This window comes from Schistocerca cancellata, chromosome 10, assembly GCF_023864275.1.
Source record: "Schistocerca cancellata isolate TAMUIC-IGC-003103 chromosome 10, iqSchCanc2.1, whole genome shotgun sequence".
In the NCBI taxonomy this organism is placed as follows: domain Eukaryota; kingdom Metazoa; phylum Arthropoda; class Insecta; order Orthoptera; family Acrididae; genus Schistocerca; species Schistocerca cancellata.
Window position 1 is genome coordinate 131,528,187 of NC_064635.1, and position 17,444 is coordinate 131,545,630.

Sequence of the window (17,444 nt, forward strand, 5' to 3'; positions counted from 1 at the left end):
CTATGACTTTTACACAGCAGCAAATGGTATAGATGAATGGCTCAATAGAACATTAACAGATGATGTAAGGTCACAGTTGCTGGGAAACAATTTAACAAAAAGTCCATGGACTTAATTGATGTTCACTGTGACATACATAAGAGATCATGTTATGAGCAATCACAAAAACAACAAAATATCTTATTATTGGGCAGGTGAAAGGATGTACATGTGATAGGAAGTAAAGGTTTTTGTCAACATACCCAAACAATAATGTCCTCCTAAACCATTCACAAGGGTGAATAAAGGCATTCTTATTGGATATTCTCCACCATGCCATGGATTCAGGATTTGGATGCCAGAAAATAAACAAAATGTAGTACCCCAGGACTGTATATTCAAAGAATTTTTGAAAATAAGAAACAGAAAGAATTTATTCAACCATACAATGAAGGAGCATTACCATTTCCAAGTATTGAAGATCAAGTATGAAGTGAAAAAGATACTAATACTCTACTGAACAGGAATTTTATGGGTTCTCACATGAAGAGGAAAATCTGGAAGAAACTGAAGGTAATCAGGAACTTGTGGAACATGCTGAAATTTCAGCTACACAGGAGGGGAAAAAAAAAAAAAACTAACTTTCGGTGTAATAGGCTACACCTATCCAATGCTGGGGTATTTTAGTTGCTGAAGCACCCCAAATCAATTTTACATTATGATACATTCTCTATTTAAGTTATATACTAGTGGCCATTGAAATTGCTACACCACGAAGATGATGTGCTACAGACGCAAAATTTAACCGACAGGAAGAAGATGCTGTGATATGCAAATGATTAGCTTTTCAGAGCATTCACACAAGGTTGGTGCCAGTAGGGACACCTGCAACATGCTGACATGAGGAAAGTTTCCAACCAATTTCTCTTACACAAACAGCAGTTGACTGGCGTTGCCTGGTGGAATGTTGTGATGCCTCGTGTAAGGAGGATAAATGTGTACCATAACATTTCCGACTTTGATAAAGGTCAGATTGTAGCCTGTCACACGAAGTACCAACACCCCCGCCCCTCCCCCCCATACACACGAGTGGCCCGATTCTGACTGTTCGGCCACTCGCCTCTCCCACCGTTCCACCTGTGTGTGCCACACCAGCCTTCTGCATCATTTCTGAGGAGGACAATTTCAAATCTGTACCTCTAACCTCTGGTCCAGTTTACAGGACTGCCACACACGTTGCATTACCACTAATTTCCATGGTACCGACTGTGCAAGCCGTGTCGTGTTTTCGCGACACGTCAAGGGCAATGCAATCTGCTGTTGCTTTGCATGTGCTTGCCAATAACACACCTATGCCTGTGGTGCTGGGCTGCAGTATGGCCCCTCCTATCGTGGACCAGCAGGCCTTCCAAGATACATTGAAGCCACCTTCATCACCAATGCCTATCTCACCTGCACCGGTTACCCAAGACAATGCTGACAACAGACCATCGCAGAGCATTCCAACCTGCACCGCGCTGCGTGCGCAACTGACCTCTCCAAACAAGTGCATGCCATGCTCACATAATAGGAATGTGACATTCGTTCTGCCTTTTCCCACTCACGCTAACGGTTACACAGCGTTGTTTCCCACTCGGCCAAAAACTTCACGTCAGAACATTACTGAGTCTCGTGTGCAGTTTGCAGTTTCTTCAGTCACTGACGGAATGACACACAAGATAGTTACCACTGCCGGCCCTCCTATTAGGCACGAGGTTAGATGCCTCAACCCCATTAAGTTGCCCGTCGCCTGGCAGCAAATTAACGAAATTTTGGAGGCAGGTATCCTGCAACAGTCGGACAGCAACTGGTCTTCACCGTTTCACCTCATCATCAAACAAGGCAGTTCTTTCCGAATGTGCAGTGACTACAGACACTTAAACACTCGTACCGTCATGGACAATTACCCAGTGCCGAACATACACGATTTCTCTCATATCTTATCGGGCGCCACAATCTTCAGTGTTATTGAATGTAAATGTGCCTGTCACCAGATTCCTATAGCACTGATAGACATTCCAAAGACAGCTATTATCACGCCACTTTGTTTGTTCCAATACAACTTCATGCCATTTGGCCTGAAAAAGGCGGCACAAATATGGCAATGTTTCATCGACTCAATCTTACGACAGTTCGAGTTTTGCTTTGAATATCTGGACAACATACCCATTGTCAGCAACTCGGCTGAGGAACATGAAAGTCATTTATCCAAGGTCCTCCAGACCTTGGACTCCAGCAGCATCGAGGTGAACAAGGACAAATTCCAATTGTACCAGTCTTCTTTCACATTTCTGGGTTACACCATCTGCAAAGATGGAATACTGCCTCCCAAATCTCGCCTGCAGGCCATCACATCACTGCTGCCTCTGGATTCTTACAAAGAACTCCGACATTTCTTGGGAACAATAAATTACTACCATCGGCATCTGCCTTCTGCCGCCGCCGTGCAGGCTCCGCTGACAGACTCTCTGTCGCGCAAACAGATTTCAGAACTTAAACCAGTTCACTGGACTGAACCTATGCTGGAGGCAGTCAAGGCTCTAAAAACTTCTTTAGCTCATGCCGTGACACTCACCCATCCCGACCCGTCTGCCGAGTTGTTCATCACTACGGATGCCAGCGACATCGCGGCGGGGCAGTACTACAGCAACACAAAGGCAACATGGTTTCTCTCCTTCATTTCTTCTATAAAAGAACTGTCTACAGCTCAGAAGAAATATTCTACTTTTGACAGGGAACCTCTGGTGGTCTATGAAGCTGTCAACACTTTCGTCCCGACATCGAGGGCAGTGCTTTCTTCATCCTTACTGATCACTAACGACTAGCAGATGCTTTCTGCAACCCTACTGAGGTCCCACCCTTTCGGCATCTCTCAATTCACAACAAATGTTTGCCACATCAAAGGCACAGAAAACAAACCCGCTGATTTTTTTCGTGGATCAATACTGTCTCATGCATCATCAACTTATCTAACCTGGTCACTCTCCAGGCCTCCGACGAGGAATCTCAAGCTCTCCTCACAGATCCTCAAACTTCTATTGTGTTTACCAAAGCCATGTTCCCCAGCGTTTTGGACAAGGTGTGCTTTGATTCTTCTACTGGCACCCTGCTGCTGTTGCTTCTGCCCACATTGCGCCGACAAGCCTTCGACGCCTGGCATAACCTCACTCACCTTGGCATCAAAGCCACCACACGGCTCTTATCTGAGTGTTTCATTTGGAAAAATATTAAACGGGACTGTCAGACCTGGGCATGCAGCTGCGTCTCTTGTCACTGCATCAAAATTGGCTGCCACACCTCCCCTCCACTAGCAAGTTCGACATTCCGCAAGGAAGATTTCGTCCTGTACATATCGACCTTATCAGTCCACTATCACCATTGGAGGGCCACAGATATATTCTCTCTACAATCGACCGCATGTCTCACTGGGTGGAAGCTGTTCCTTTACCCAACATCACTGCTGAAGCCATGGCCAAGGGTTTTGTATCCTCATGGATTGCCAGGTTCGGTTGCCCGACCACAATCATCATCACTGACCAAGGTCGGCAGTTTGAGTCTGCCCTTTTCACCATTTTATGTAACATTTGTGGCATTAGAAATAATGTATACAACAGCCTACCACCTGCAAAGCAATAGGTTAGTCGAATGGTGGTGCCACACCCTCAAAACTGCCCTCAGGTGCCATGACTGCCTCCGGTCTGAGGTGCTTTCACGGGTGTTACTCGGTCTCCGTTCAACCTTTAAACCAGACTTACAGGGAACCATCTCTGAATTCGTTTTCAGGGAGAACTCAGTCCTACTATGGCAACTTATCCTGCCTCAAGCACCCAGGGATTTCTCAAATTCCCTTGATGAGAAGTGTGAGGATCAAGTTATAAAACTTCCATGTCATGACCTTACTGGTGGACTCTACCATTAGATGATTTGACAATACTGCTTCCTCAGTGGCAAATCTGTCACAATGTTGTTCAAGATTTAATATGAACCATTGGAATGTAGCAAAAAGGTACTAAGATATGTGATGGAAACAACACATTACAAATTCACATACTGTACCCCTGGTCAAATAACCGATTCTTTCGCTGATGCTGATTGGGTTATTTGTATAAATAATCACAAAATTACTACTGGATGTGTGGTAATACTTGCAGGATCTCCAGTGTGCTGCAGGAGTGTCAAATAACCTGCAGTTGAAGCAGAATATTTGTCATTGGTGGACACACAAGAGAGGAGGCGTGGATGGAGAAGTTACTGAAGAGACTTGACCTGAAAGGACTGACTGTAAAATCAAGTGTTGTGACAGTTATTCACTCCAAGATTCAGACAGACAAATAAAGAACAGAACATACTGGCACGAAACAGCCTTCCATCAGAAAGAATGTAGTATGTGAAATGACTGATATATGATACATTTTGATAGACAAAAATCAAGCAGACTTGCTAACCAAGCCATTGAATCAAAATGTTAATGAACGCCATTGTAAGAAAATGTTACATTCAAAATGATATATGTGTTTACTTTTAGATATAATTTCAAGGGGGGTTGTTAAGAGTTAAATAAGTGAACAAGAGCTCCTTTATTTATTCCATTTCTGTGACTGACATCATTTAAAAATGCAATTATATTTGTTCTGTTGAAAAAGGAAGTTTAAGCTTTCTCTGCTTTGATGGTGTGCACAGTTTTTCTATCAATAAATACTAACATGTGTGATATGGCTGTTTTATTCTACTTTGACAATTTTTTAGAACTATGTAATTAGAGATGAAGCTATGACTCCATTGAGGAACACAAGGGAAAGGTATTGGTTGTGCCTTACAAAAGGAACCATACTGAATGGAGACGTAAAACAAGCCCTTGAAAAATGTGAATCCAGTTTCTCAATTTGAAAGGAATTATCCTAAAATATTATATTTAAGAAGTTGATAGACCAAGTGATGTACAAAAATGTAACTAGCAGTTGTGAAGAAAGTGGTACACGAAGTTCCTTCCATTACACACTATAATGTGGCTTGCAGAGTGTAGATATAGACATAATCAGCTTGATGGACCTCCTGCTCACCTGCTGCTGATCATAATCTCAACAAATTTGATTGATAACTCAATTGAATAAAAGATGACATTTTAAAAACATCCCTACGATCATTCTTTTGTGTCCTACATTTTATTGGTATTAAAATCTGTACCTGATTATTTTAAAGCTTGTAAGTGAGTGGTTACAGTGAATATTGATCAACCAATGCAGCAATAATGAAAATATTACTTAGTGATTTCGTGTGGGTGGAAAGTGTAGTATTTGCACTGAATTAAAATTCATGTTTGTTGTTCTGATTCAGTATCCTACAAGAACATTGATAGAATATCATACAGCATCATATCGTATCTCAAAAACAGCTGCAAAAAAGGTCCTGATATGAGAGCCAGACAAAAGAATGTATACTCACCATTTCTGGTGTCCATGAATGTGACATGCATAATACCAGGCTGCTGGTAGAGGGTTAATTGGATACCTGTGAAGAAAATTCACAGTTTAGTTACATGTTCCAGACATCATTTAAGTTATTAATCTATTAAAGTTACTTGGAACAAGACAGTTTCAGGATATGTATAAATGATTAGTGTTGCTATTCATGAACACTTCTTAGTCTTACCCATGCAACTATACCTGAAAACTATTTTTGCAGGTAACCAGTTTTTAAATAGAAATATTTCTATAGAATAGAATGAGTTGTTCAGGAGAATTGAATTTAATTTTAGTTAGATTTAAAATTAGGTTTGCTACCTGTCGAATATTTTATAGTATTGGGCAAATGACCAAAAAGATTTGTTTCTGCCTACTGATTCCTTTCTGAGCCACTGACAGTTTTAATAATGGATAATAATAGTCACTTTTTTCTCTAATGTTCTAGGCATGGATATCACTTGTAATTAAACAGCCCCATGGGCATCCATTGCTACCTCCCGAAGAGACTACATATATTTTATTCTTGGTTAATTTTTTTAATGTACAATGCTACAATGCACCTAAAGTGGTAGTTAGTCTGTTTGGGTATTTTACATAAAATCTGAGTTTTCTTTTTTATTCTGTGTTCAGTAAAAGTTTTTGAACATGACAAGAATATTTTGCTTTCAATAATTACTAAGTAATTGGTGTAAACTTGTTATGCCAGTGATTACAAAATTTATTTTTCCAGCTTACAAATTTATTTTATGCAAATATGCTAACTAATGTTGATAAACATATTATTTGGAATTCATACACATGGTAGGAATATTTTTATTATTTCTTTTGGTTGCAGTTAACTAAAATGCACTATGTATTGTTATTTTCTGGAAACTTTTAAATCACTTTGGAATTCTTAATGAAATTATGCCCATGACCACATAAAATTGTAAAGCATCATTTTCATTATTTTTCTATGTATGTGAATTAATTTTGTTACGCCCTTGTCATTTCATAAAGTTTGTAAATTCCGATTATCAATAATTGTTGTAAATCTTATACATGCTAGCAGTTTGCATATGACAGGAGATCAGTTTGTTACCGGTCATCAGCAGCACAGCTTGTAGAACTTTGTTTACATGTTTTTCACCTCTGAACATCCTGTATTCTAATAAAGCAATTTTGTGGAAAACCTGTATCTGGAATTTATTTAGTGAATTGTATGATGATTTTCGTACAGCAGCATGGAACAGCAGCTCAGGAGTTCTTGCAGTGAAGCTACATCAAGAATAAGGGCTTACAAGTTATGTAAATTTCATGAACAATTTGGTAACAACATTTCACCTTTAAATTAATGAACAGTTCTAGATTTTTCAGTTCAAGCTATTTGTTAAGTTGGTTGTATCTCAGGTGGAGGTGGCCCATTTCTTAAATTCTTGCTGTTCACTTAGTTGTGTGGCCACGAAACTTTTGGCATATACTTTCAACTTCTGTAGGTCTGCAATTGTTGTGATTATCAGTAATACATATTTCACATCCCACACCCTGGGCGTACCCAGCGAGGGGCAAGGGGGGGGGGGGCAGCTGCTGCTCCCCCCCCCCCCCCCCCCCTCAGAAGATGTTCGCAGTTTTTTACTAGTTTAATGTTTTATTTCATAAGAAATGCTGCATGTTTTCTCGGATTGTACAAGTGCATTCTTGTATTTCAAATGTTTATTAAAAGCAGTTTTTCACAGGTTTACTGTTTTATTTAATAAGAAGTGCTGTATGTTATCTTGAGTCCTTGTTTCCTGAGACTAGTATGACAGTCTTACAAATAACTGAGTGTAAGCTGTATGTAAGAATATGAAATGGAATGATTGCATAGTCTTAGTTGTGGGGAAAGCAGGTGGTGGACTTCAGCTATTTGTTATAGTGTGTCTGTGTTTGGATCAGATGGGCGCCCAACGGTGAGGTCATCAGTGCCCTTACACTTATATAAACAAACAAATGTGGAAATGAACTAAAAGTGTTGTACATACATGCACTCGAAATGACCACACAGTCACTGTTTATCACATGTATTCTCCCATTCATTAAAACCAATTAGGAGGGAAGACAGCTACTCAAGAAATTAAAACACAGAGAAAACAAAACACAGAAGAACTGAAAGAAAGGCACAGGAAAATGTGATTGGCTGACCACTTACAAAAGTATAGGATGAGTCAGCCACCCTTTAACACATTAAGAACATCTCTCTAAATCTTGTTAAAAATGTTGGCCAATTCACAAAACTTTAAAACCCTAACCACATTCATTTGATTGTTACATAAAATAGATGGCAGATCCGCTGGCAAATCTGCTGCAGTCTGCTGGTCAGCAAATAAAATACAGTCCAATAAAATGTGGTGCACCATAATCTGCACACCACAAGCACCACACATTGGAGGGTCCTCTCACTGGAGTAAGAATCCATGTGTTGTAGGGCTGTGGCCTATGCAAAGAGAAGTAAGAAGGACCTTGTCCTGCTGACATTGCTGGAAGGAAATACTTCATGGCCGAGATGTGGTCTTGATGACATGGAGCTTGTTATTGGTCACTGCCAGCCACTCTTCTTCCCATCGACATCTCTTTGTACCTCAACAGTGAGGTGATAGCACGCAGCTGGATAGCAGACTGAAAGACCAGAAGATCACAACATTCCCCTTTGACTGTTCGATCCACCCTTTCATTCCCCACATTTCCAATGTGCCTAGGTACCCAGCAGAAAGACACCTCCTTCCTCTTCATTGTAGTTGGAGGAGGGCATCCTGGATTACTGTATCTGCTGGATACAAACGTTGGAGAGAGTAAAGGGCACTCAGAGAATATGAGCAGATGAGAAATCTAACACCAGGAGAACGTCTCATCTGCTCCAGTGCTCACAAGGCTGCTTATAATTCTGTATTGAAGATAGTAAATTCTGGAGGCAGTCTGACCTTTAGGACATGATCTGGGAAAATGACAGAGCAACCAACAGAGTCCCCCTGCTTGGTGCAAATGGCTCTGAGTGTTGTGTTGGCAGAAGAGCCAACACTGTGTTACTAGTGGAGGCTGAAATGCACGCGTTTTAGCTCACGCAGGCTGGCGTGAGGAGGGAAGAATTATACTTACGGGAGGTCTGGAACATGACAAGGAATGAGAATTCAGAAAGCGGACGTAATTAGTTTGATACTTAACTTTAATCCATTAATGATCAACATCGCTCTTGATGGTACATGATTCACAATATTATCTGTTCAGAATACGTTCATAGTAACTGAATATGGCACCTTGCTAGGTCGTAGCAAATGATGTAGCTGAAGGCTACGTTAAACTGTCATCTCTGCAAATGAGAACGTATGTAGATAGTGGACCATCACTAGCAAAGTCAGCTGTACAACTGAGGTGAGCGCTAGGGAGTCTCTCTAGACTAGACCTGCAGTGTGGCGGCGCTCTGTCTGCTATCACCGATTGTGGTGACACGTGGGTCCGACGTATACAAACGGACCGCGGCCGATTTAAAGGCTACCATCTAGCAAGTGTTTTTTTTTGTTTGGGGTTTTAGGGCGCTCAACTACTGAGGTCATTAACGCCCAGTCACAAATGTTAGAGCACATAGAATCAAGTAAAACTCAAGGGGGCGGGGGGGGGGGGGGGGGGGTGGGAGGAGACACCAGAAAGTTCTTACAAAGAGGCAGATAAAATAAGTGAAAGAGTTAGATGTCTTTGGACAATCCAGTCAAAGTAATGAAACGAAGAACACGAGCAGCTGCTCGAGTGTCATCCGCTAAAATATCCTGTAAAGTAGATGGCAGAGACAGGACAACACGAGATTGACTAAAACGGGGACACGACAATAAAACATGGCGCACTGTTAATGCACCACAAGGGCACTGCGGGGCTGGGTCACCGGAGAGCAGGTAGCGGTGGCTAAACCGGCAATGCCCAATCCGCAACCTGGTCAGAAGGACCTCTTCTCGCCGAGATGGTCGGGAGGAGGTTGTCCAAGCAGTTGGGAACGGTTTTACTACCCGGAGCTTGTTTCCTTGAAGTGAGGACCAAGTATCCCACCACAAGGACACAAGCCTCTTACAAATAACCCCACTAACATCAGATGACGGACACAATGGGAGGCTGGCCGAGGCAGGAGGACTGCAGCCTTGGCTGCAGCATCAGCAGCCTCGTTCCCAGGCACTCCTACATGGCTGGGAACCCACAGAAAGCTGACAGGAGAGCCAACCTCAGCGAAAGAATGGCGGGACTGCTGGATCCGTTGCACCAAGGGATGGACCGGATATGGAGCTCCAAGGCTCTGAAGAGCACTGAGTGAATCAGAGCAGAGTACATACGATGAATGGCGGTGGCGGCAGGCATACTGAACGGCCTGATGGAGAGCAAAAAGCTCGGCCGTAAAGCTGGAACACTGGTCAAGGAGCCAGTATTTAAAGGCGACGGCCCCGACGACAAAGGCACAGCTGACACCATCGTCAGTCTTGGAGCCATCAGTGTAAATAAAGGTGTGACTGGCAAGTCGCGCACAAAGTTCGACAAAACATTAGCAATACACTGCAGCCGGAGTACCCTCCTTCGGGAGCGAGCTGAGGTCAAGATAAACATGAACCGGAGCCTGGAGCCAAGGTGGTGTCGGGCTCTCACCCTCTCTGAAGGTGGTAGGGAGGGCAAAATCCAATTGTCGAAGCAGGCGACGAAAGCAGACTCCAGGGGGCAGCAGGGCAGACACATACAACCCATACTGACAGTCGAGAGAATCGGCGAAGAAGGACTGATAAGAGGGGTGGTTGGGCATTGACAACAGCCGGCAGGCATACCGACAAAGCAGTACGTCGTGCTGGTAGGTCAATGGTAATTCGGCAGCTTCAGCATAAAGACTCTCGACGGGACTAGTGTAGAATGCTCCGGTCACAAGACCTAACCGCCTATGGTGGATGGAGTTGAGACTGTGTAAGAGGGATGGCCGAGCAGACGAGTAGATGAGGCTCCCATAATCCAGCTTTGATTGGACTATGGACCAATGCAAGCGAAGCATGACAGTGCAATCCGCTGCCCAAGATGAACCACTAAAAACTCTGAGGACATTAAGGGAACGTGTACAACGAGCAGCCAAATAAGAGACGTGCGGAGACCAACAAAGTTTCCTGTCCAGTGTGAGCCCTAGAAACTTAGTTGTTTCCTCGAATGGGAGAACAATGGGACCGAGATGTAAGGATGGCGGAAGGAACGCTTTATATCGTCAAAAGTTGATGCAAACCGTCTTCTCTTCAGAGAACCGGAAGCCATTTGCCACACTCCATGAGTATAGGCTGTCAAGACAATGCTGAAGGCAGCGCTCCAGGAGGCATGTTCGCTGGGCACTGCAGTAGATCACGAAGACATCGACAAAAAGAGAGCCTGAGACATGAGGTGGAATGCAATCCATAATTGGATTGAACGCTATGGCAAAAAGGGCTACGCTCAAGACGGAGCCCTGAGGCACTCCATTCTCCTGGAGGAAGACGTCGGACAATACGGAACCCACACGTACCCTAAACTTTCGATCTGTTAAAAAGGAATCAATAAAAATGGGCAGGCGACCGCTTAGACCCCCACCTGTGCATAGTGCGGAGGATACCTCCTCTCCAACAGGTATCATAAGCCTTCTCCAAATCAAAGAACACGGCGACCGTTAGGCGTTTTCGCAAAAAGTTGTTCATGATGATGTCGACAAGGTCACAAGGTGGTCAACAGTGGAGCGGTGGCGACGAAAGCCGCATTGAACATTGGTAAGTAGCCATCGAGATTCAAGAATCCAAACTAACTGAGCGTTAACCATGAGCTCCATCACCTTACAGACACAGCTTGTAAGAGAAATGCGGTGGTAACTAGAAGGAAGGTGTCTATCCTTCCCGGGTTTGGGTATAGGAACAACGACGGCGTCATGCCAACGCATGGGGACTTGATCTTTGGTCCAGACGCGATTGTAGGTACGAAGAAGGAAGCTTTTGCCTGCCGGAGAAAGGTGTGCCAGCATCTGAATGTGAATGGCATCTGGCCCCGGAGCAGAGGACTGGGACAGTGCAAGTGCACGTTCGAGTTCCCACAAAGTAAAGGGGACATTATAATTTTCCAGATTCAGCAAATGGAAGGAAGGTCGCCGAGCCTCTTCTGCCTCTTTCCTCAGAAGGAAGGCAGGGTGGTAATGGACGGAGCTTGAAACCTCCGCGAAAAAGTGGCCGAAGGCATTGGAGATATCCACAGGATCAACAAGGACCTCATCACCTGAGGTCAGGCCAGGTACCGAGGAGTGGGCCTTAATGCCAGACAGCCGGCGCAGGCCACCCCAGACGACAGAAAAGGGAGTAAAACTGTTAAAGGAGCTGGTGAAAGAGGCCCAACAAGCTTTTTTGCTGTCTTTGATGGCTCTACGGCATTGCGCTCGGAGGCGTTTGTATCCAATACAATTTGCCAACGTAGGATGGTGGCGAAAGGTGCGTAAAGCACGTCGTCGAGCATGGATAGCGTCTCGACAAGCCTCATTCCACCAGGGGACGGAAACGCGATGTGAAGAAGAGGCAGTACGAGGAATGGAACGTTCGGCAGCATTGATGATAACAGCCGTGAGGTATTCGACCTGACTGTCACAACTGAGAAAATCGTGGTCCGGAAAGGTCACCAGGGAGGAGTAAAGTCGTGTGGTGCAGGAGACTAACGACACAGGGGAAGTGGTTGCTCGAATAGCTGTCAGAAAGGACATACCACACGAACCGACGGGCAAGAGTGGTAGAACAGATCGATGGTTGGTTGGTTGGTTGGTTGGTTGTTTGAGGTTTAAGGGACCAAACAGCAAGGTCATCAGTCCCTTGTTTCAAATAGGCTCCATTCCGCTAATGGGACTTTGCAGTAAAGTCAGAAAAATAAAACAGAAAAAGGTAAAAACGTAAAAGGGCAGTCATGTTGTCAGTGGTAAAAAACAAAATGAGGGAAGTCGGCAAGAGAATGAACCCAACACTATGCTGAAGCAGCATAGGCTAGACCACCTGTGACGTAAAAGGTACAACTGCTAGAATGTAGAAAGTACGTATGGGAATAGAAAGACTAACCAAGCCTTTAAAAAAAGGGGTAAAAACAGAGTAAAAGGGGAAGAAAAGAGTATTTCGGCCAGGGAGGGGAATCGGGAATCTCTGAACACTGCTTACAGTGGGAGACACCCAAACACTCACCGCCCTGCCCCAACACCAGAGAGAGATTAAAAACCTTAAAACTGAGAATAAAAACCACTTTCCCGGAGGAAACCGAGAACCAGAGAGACCATCCAGGAATCGTCAGCCAACATCAAAGGTAAAGTGTTGGGGAGCCTGTACTTAGCACGCAGAGCCAAAAGAAGGGGGCATTCAACCAAAATGTGGGCTACTGACTGGAAGGCTCCACAACCACATAGTGGGGGTGGCTCATCACGCAAAAGAAAACCATGGGTCAGCCTGGTATGGCCAATGCGGAGACGACACAGTGTGATCGAGTCCTTTCGGGAGAGGTGAAAGGGAGAACGCCACGGGCCTGGTGTCACCTTAATTGCACGAAGTTTATTAGACAGGGGAGTAGCCTCCCAAGAAGTGGCCCATGACTGTGCGAAGTGGGATTTGATGTGAAGCCGTAAATCCACTGCAGGAGGGGTTACAGAAAACGGGGGGTAAGTGACTGCTCCCCCAGCCAAACGATCAGCGAGCTCATTACCCTGGTATCCACATGGCCAGGGACCCAAAGGAAGTCAATGGAACAAGCAGCACGGTGAATATCAGCGGGATGGTCATGGATGGCAGAGACCAAGGGACGGCGCGAAAAACACCGGTCAATAGCAAGAAGGCCACTCATCGAGTCCGTACATAACAAAACGCGGTTGTTTTGGGACTGTTTAATAAAAGTAAGGGCCTGGGAAATTGCCATCAATTCCGCAATAAACACCCCACATGTAGGTGGCAGCAGATGATTTTCCGTTCCGACAGAGGGCATGAAGGCATACCCCACATGATCAGCAGATTTAGAGCCATCGGGGTAGAAAATACAGCATCCCGAAACTCCCATAAAATTTGGCGGAAAAAGGAACGGAACACCACCGGGGGGATGGAATCTTTCGGACCTCGCCGGAGATCCATCCGAATTCGAGGCCGAGGAACTAACCAAGGAGGGGTGGAGGGGAGGGAGCGAGGAAGACAGGACAAAGAAGGAAGCTGAAAATCACGGCAAAGAGACGCAAGTCGCAGCCCAACTGGTAAACCCGCCCGAGGGCGGGAGTCGGATGGGCGACGTCCATGGTCTGGGAACAGGATAGAATAGGAAGGATGCGTGGGAGAGGAACGGATACTGAGTGCATAAGACACCAGAAGCTGGGACCGCCGAACAGAAAGGGGGGGGGGGGGTCCCAGCTTCAATCAGGAAACTATCAACAGGGCTAGTAGGGAAGGCACCGGTGGCTGAACGGATACCACGATTGTGGACTGGATCCAGCACGTGCAGTGTGGAAGGAGCAGCTGAACCATAAACTTGACAACCATAGTCCAAGCGAGACAGAACTAGAGCACGATGAAGATGGAGGAGGAGGGAACGGTCTGCACCCCAAGAGGAGTGGGCAAGGAAGCGAAGGACATTGAGTTTACGGAAACATCCTACCTTCAGGAGTCTGATATGGGGCAGCCAAGTGAGCTTGTTGTCGAAAAGAAGACCCAAGAAACGAAACTGTGGGACCACAGGCAATCTTTGTGCAGCAAGATAGAGCTCTGGATCAGGGTGGATGTAATACGGCGACAGAAGTGGACCACTCGCGATTTTAAAGGAGAGAATCGAAACCCGTGTGAGAGGGTCCATGCAGAGGCACGCCGTATAGCTACCTGGAGCTGCCGTTCTGCAGATGCCATCGAGGAGGAACTAACCCAAATGCAGAAATCATCCACATACAGGGCAGGGGCGACCAAGGGACCGACAGAGGCCACAGGTCCATCGATAGAAATGAGGAAAAGAAGGACACTCAAGACAGAACCCTGTGGGATACCCGTCTCCTGAGTCCGTGGAGAACTAATAGCAGTACCAACTCGGACTCTGAATGACCGATTGATCAGGAACTGGTGGATAAAAATCGGGAGTGGGCCCCGAAGACCCCACTGATGAAGGGTAAAAAAGATGTGATGGCGCCAGGCCGTGTCATAGGCCAAGGTAAAAAAACACTGCAACCAAATGGCGGCGCTGGGAAAAAGCCTGCCGGACTGCGGATTCCAAGCGGAGTAAATGATCAATTGGAGACCGTCCCTCTCGAAAGCCACACTGGTAAGGCGACAATAGATCCCAAGATTCGAGGACCCAATTGAGCCGACGGGCTACCATCCTTTCAAGTAACTTACAAACAACATTGGTAAAACTAATTGGCCGATAGCTGTCAACAGATAGGGGGTCTTACCAGACTGAAGGACAGGAACCACAATGCTATCCCTCCACTGAGAAGGGAAGTCACCCTGGAGCCAGATACGGTTAAACACCTGAAGATGATGTTGCCGTTGTGGAGCACTGAGACGTTGAAGCAGTTGGTTATGAATGGAATCTGGGCCAGGGGCCGTATCATGAGAAGAAGATACAGCAGAAAGAAATTCGCATTCAGTAAAAGGTTCATTGTAAGATTCTGACTCACAAGGGGTGAAACATAAGGTGGAAGCTTCAGCCCGCTGTTGGGTCTGTACAAATGCCATCCGGGAGGTGAAGGCCTGCGAGGGTGGACTGCCGATGGCAACCTTGGAGAGAGTGAAGTGTAGCCCATACCCGTGACAGAGGGACAGTAGAACCAAGGGAAGAAACGAATCGTTCCCAACATATCCGCGTAAGGCTGGCTACGGATGGGTGCCTCTTAAAGTGTTGCAAAGCTCGACGGCGATCACGGATGGCAATGGCAATAGCTGTACTCCACCACGGGACTTGCCGGCGACGAAATAGTCCAGATGAGTGCGGGACAGCAAGGCTAGCAGCACGAACAATCGTGTCAGACGCGTCACGTAGGACATCATCAATACAACCCAACAAAGAGGGAGAAAACGCGACCTGTGCAGTGTATAGAGGCCAATCGGCGCGTTGGAAAGACCAACGAGGCAACCTGTCCATCGGGGAGTGGGCAGGGAGCGTGATAATCAATGGGAAATGGTCACTATCACAAAGGTCATTGTGTGGCGACCAGTGTAATGAAGGGAGGAGAGAGGGAGAAGAAAGAGAAAGATCAATGGCAGAAAAGGTACCATGACCAGCACTGAAATGAGTAGGGGAGCCATCATTAAGAAGGCACAGGTCGTGGTCTGCAATAAATTGGTCTATAAGAAGACCTCGTCTAGATGGAAAGGCACTGCCCCACAAAGGATGATGAGTATTAAAATCCCCGAGGAGGAGGAAGGGAGGAGGGAGTTGCTGAAGAAGGGCAGTTAAGGTAGCAGGTGTAAGAGTCCTGTCAGGAGGGAGATAAAGATTGCAAACCGTGATTGCAGAGTCGAAGTGGACCCTAACAGCAACCGCTTTCAATGTAGTTTGAAGAGGAATCCACGTACTAGCAATGTCTGTACGGACCAACGTACGAACGCCACCAAAAGCCCGCAGGGGTCCGACCCGATTTCGACAGAAAACACAGAAACCATGGAGGGTCGGTGAGTGAGCATCAGTAAAATGAGATTCCTGGAGAACCACACAAGCTGCAGAGTAGGACGAAAGAAGGGATTTCAATTCCGGAAGGTGGCGATAGTATCCATTACAATTTCATTGGAGAACCACAGAACGATGGTTTAAATGGGGGCTGAACACTTTAAATCCAGTCATACCGCCGGGTCCCCACCCGTCACCGACAAGGAGGGGGCGACATCCATGAACGACAGGTCAGAATCCGGTTGTGAAGTCGGGGATGGGACCTCCGGTGACACCAGAGGTTCTTTGTCCTGGGATTTATGTTTCTTCTTCCGTTCAGGCTGAGATCGAGGAGGGCTGTGTGGCACGAAGGAGCCAGCTGCAGCAAGATCAGGAACAGAAAGAGACCGGGCAACCTGGGGGCCGACAGACCGCGGCACACGCGGTCATCGCGCGGCTGCAGACCTTTGGCCTGGAAGGTGCCGGGAAGGTGCCGGGAAGGTGCCGGGAAGGTGCCGGGAAGGTGCCGGGAAGGTGCCGGGAAGGGGCATCCCGGGAGAGGCGCCCTTGACCGGCAGACGCCGAAGGAGTGGGACACTTCTCCGGATGGGGAGGGGGAGCAGCACCCAGAGGAGAAGGTGTGGGAGCCGCAGGGGAGGGGGGGAGAGGAGAGGGGTCCAGGATGGGGGTAAGGAAGGGGAAGGAAGGGGTGAAGATGTAACCAAGGCGTAACTAGATGTCATGGACACAGGGTAGAGTCTTGCATATTTCTTACGGGCCTCTGTGTAGGTTAAACGATCGAGGGACTTTTACTCCTGTATCTTTTTCTCCTTCTTATATACTGGGCAATCTGGTGAACATGGAGAATGACTACCATGACAATTTACACAGACAGGAGGGGGAACACAGGGGCTCCCCTCATGGCGTGGACGTCCACAGTCACCACAGAGAGGGGCCTGTGAACAGCGGGAAGACGTGTCCAAAACGCAAGCACTTAAAACACCTCATAGGAGGTGGGATGTACGGCTTCACATCACAGCGATAGACCATAATCTTAACTTTCTCAGGGAGGGTATCCCCTTCAAAGGCGAGGATAAAGGCACCAGTATCAATACGATTGTCTTTAGGACCCTTCTGAACACGCCGGACAAAGTGAACACCCCGCCGTCCGAGATTGTCCCGAAGTTCCTCATCAGTTTGAAGGATGAGGTCCCTGTGAAAAATCACACCTTGTACCATATTTAGAGACTGGTGGGGGGTAATGGACACAGGTATTGTGCCAAGATGGGTACAGGCAAGAAGGGCCACAGATTGGGCAGCTGAAGCAGTTTTTATCAGCAATGAACC

At 46.2% G+C, this 17,444-nt stretch overlaps 1 protein-coding gene across 1 annotated transcript in view; it reads right to left on the bottom strand.

Annotated features, from left to right (window-relative positions):
* Window positions 1-17,444, bottom strand: part of LOC126106191 (uncharacterized) — a 182,941-nt gene that overhangs the window by 33,786 nt on the left and 131,711 nt on the right. The window contains exon 5 of the mRNA XM_049912427.1: window positions 5,461-5,526. Coding sequence (XP_049768384.1) covers window positions 5,461-5,526 — 66 coding nt within the window. The remainder of the gene's footprint in view (window positions 1-5,460; window positions 5,527-17,444) is intronic.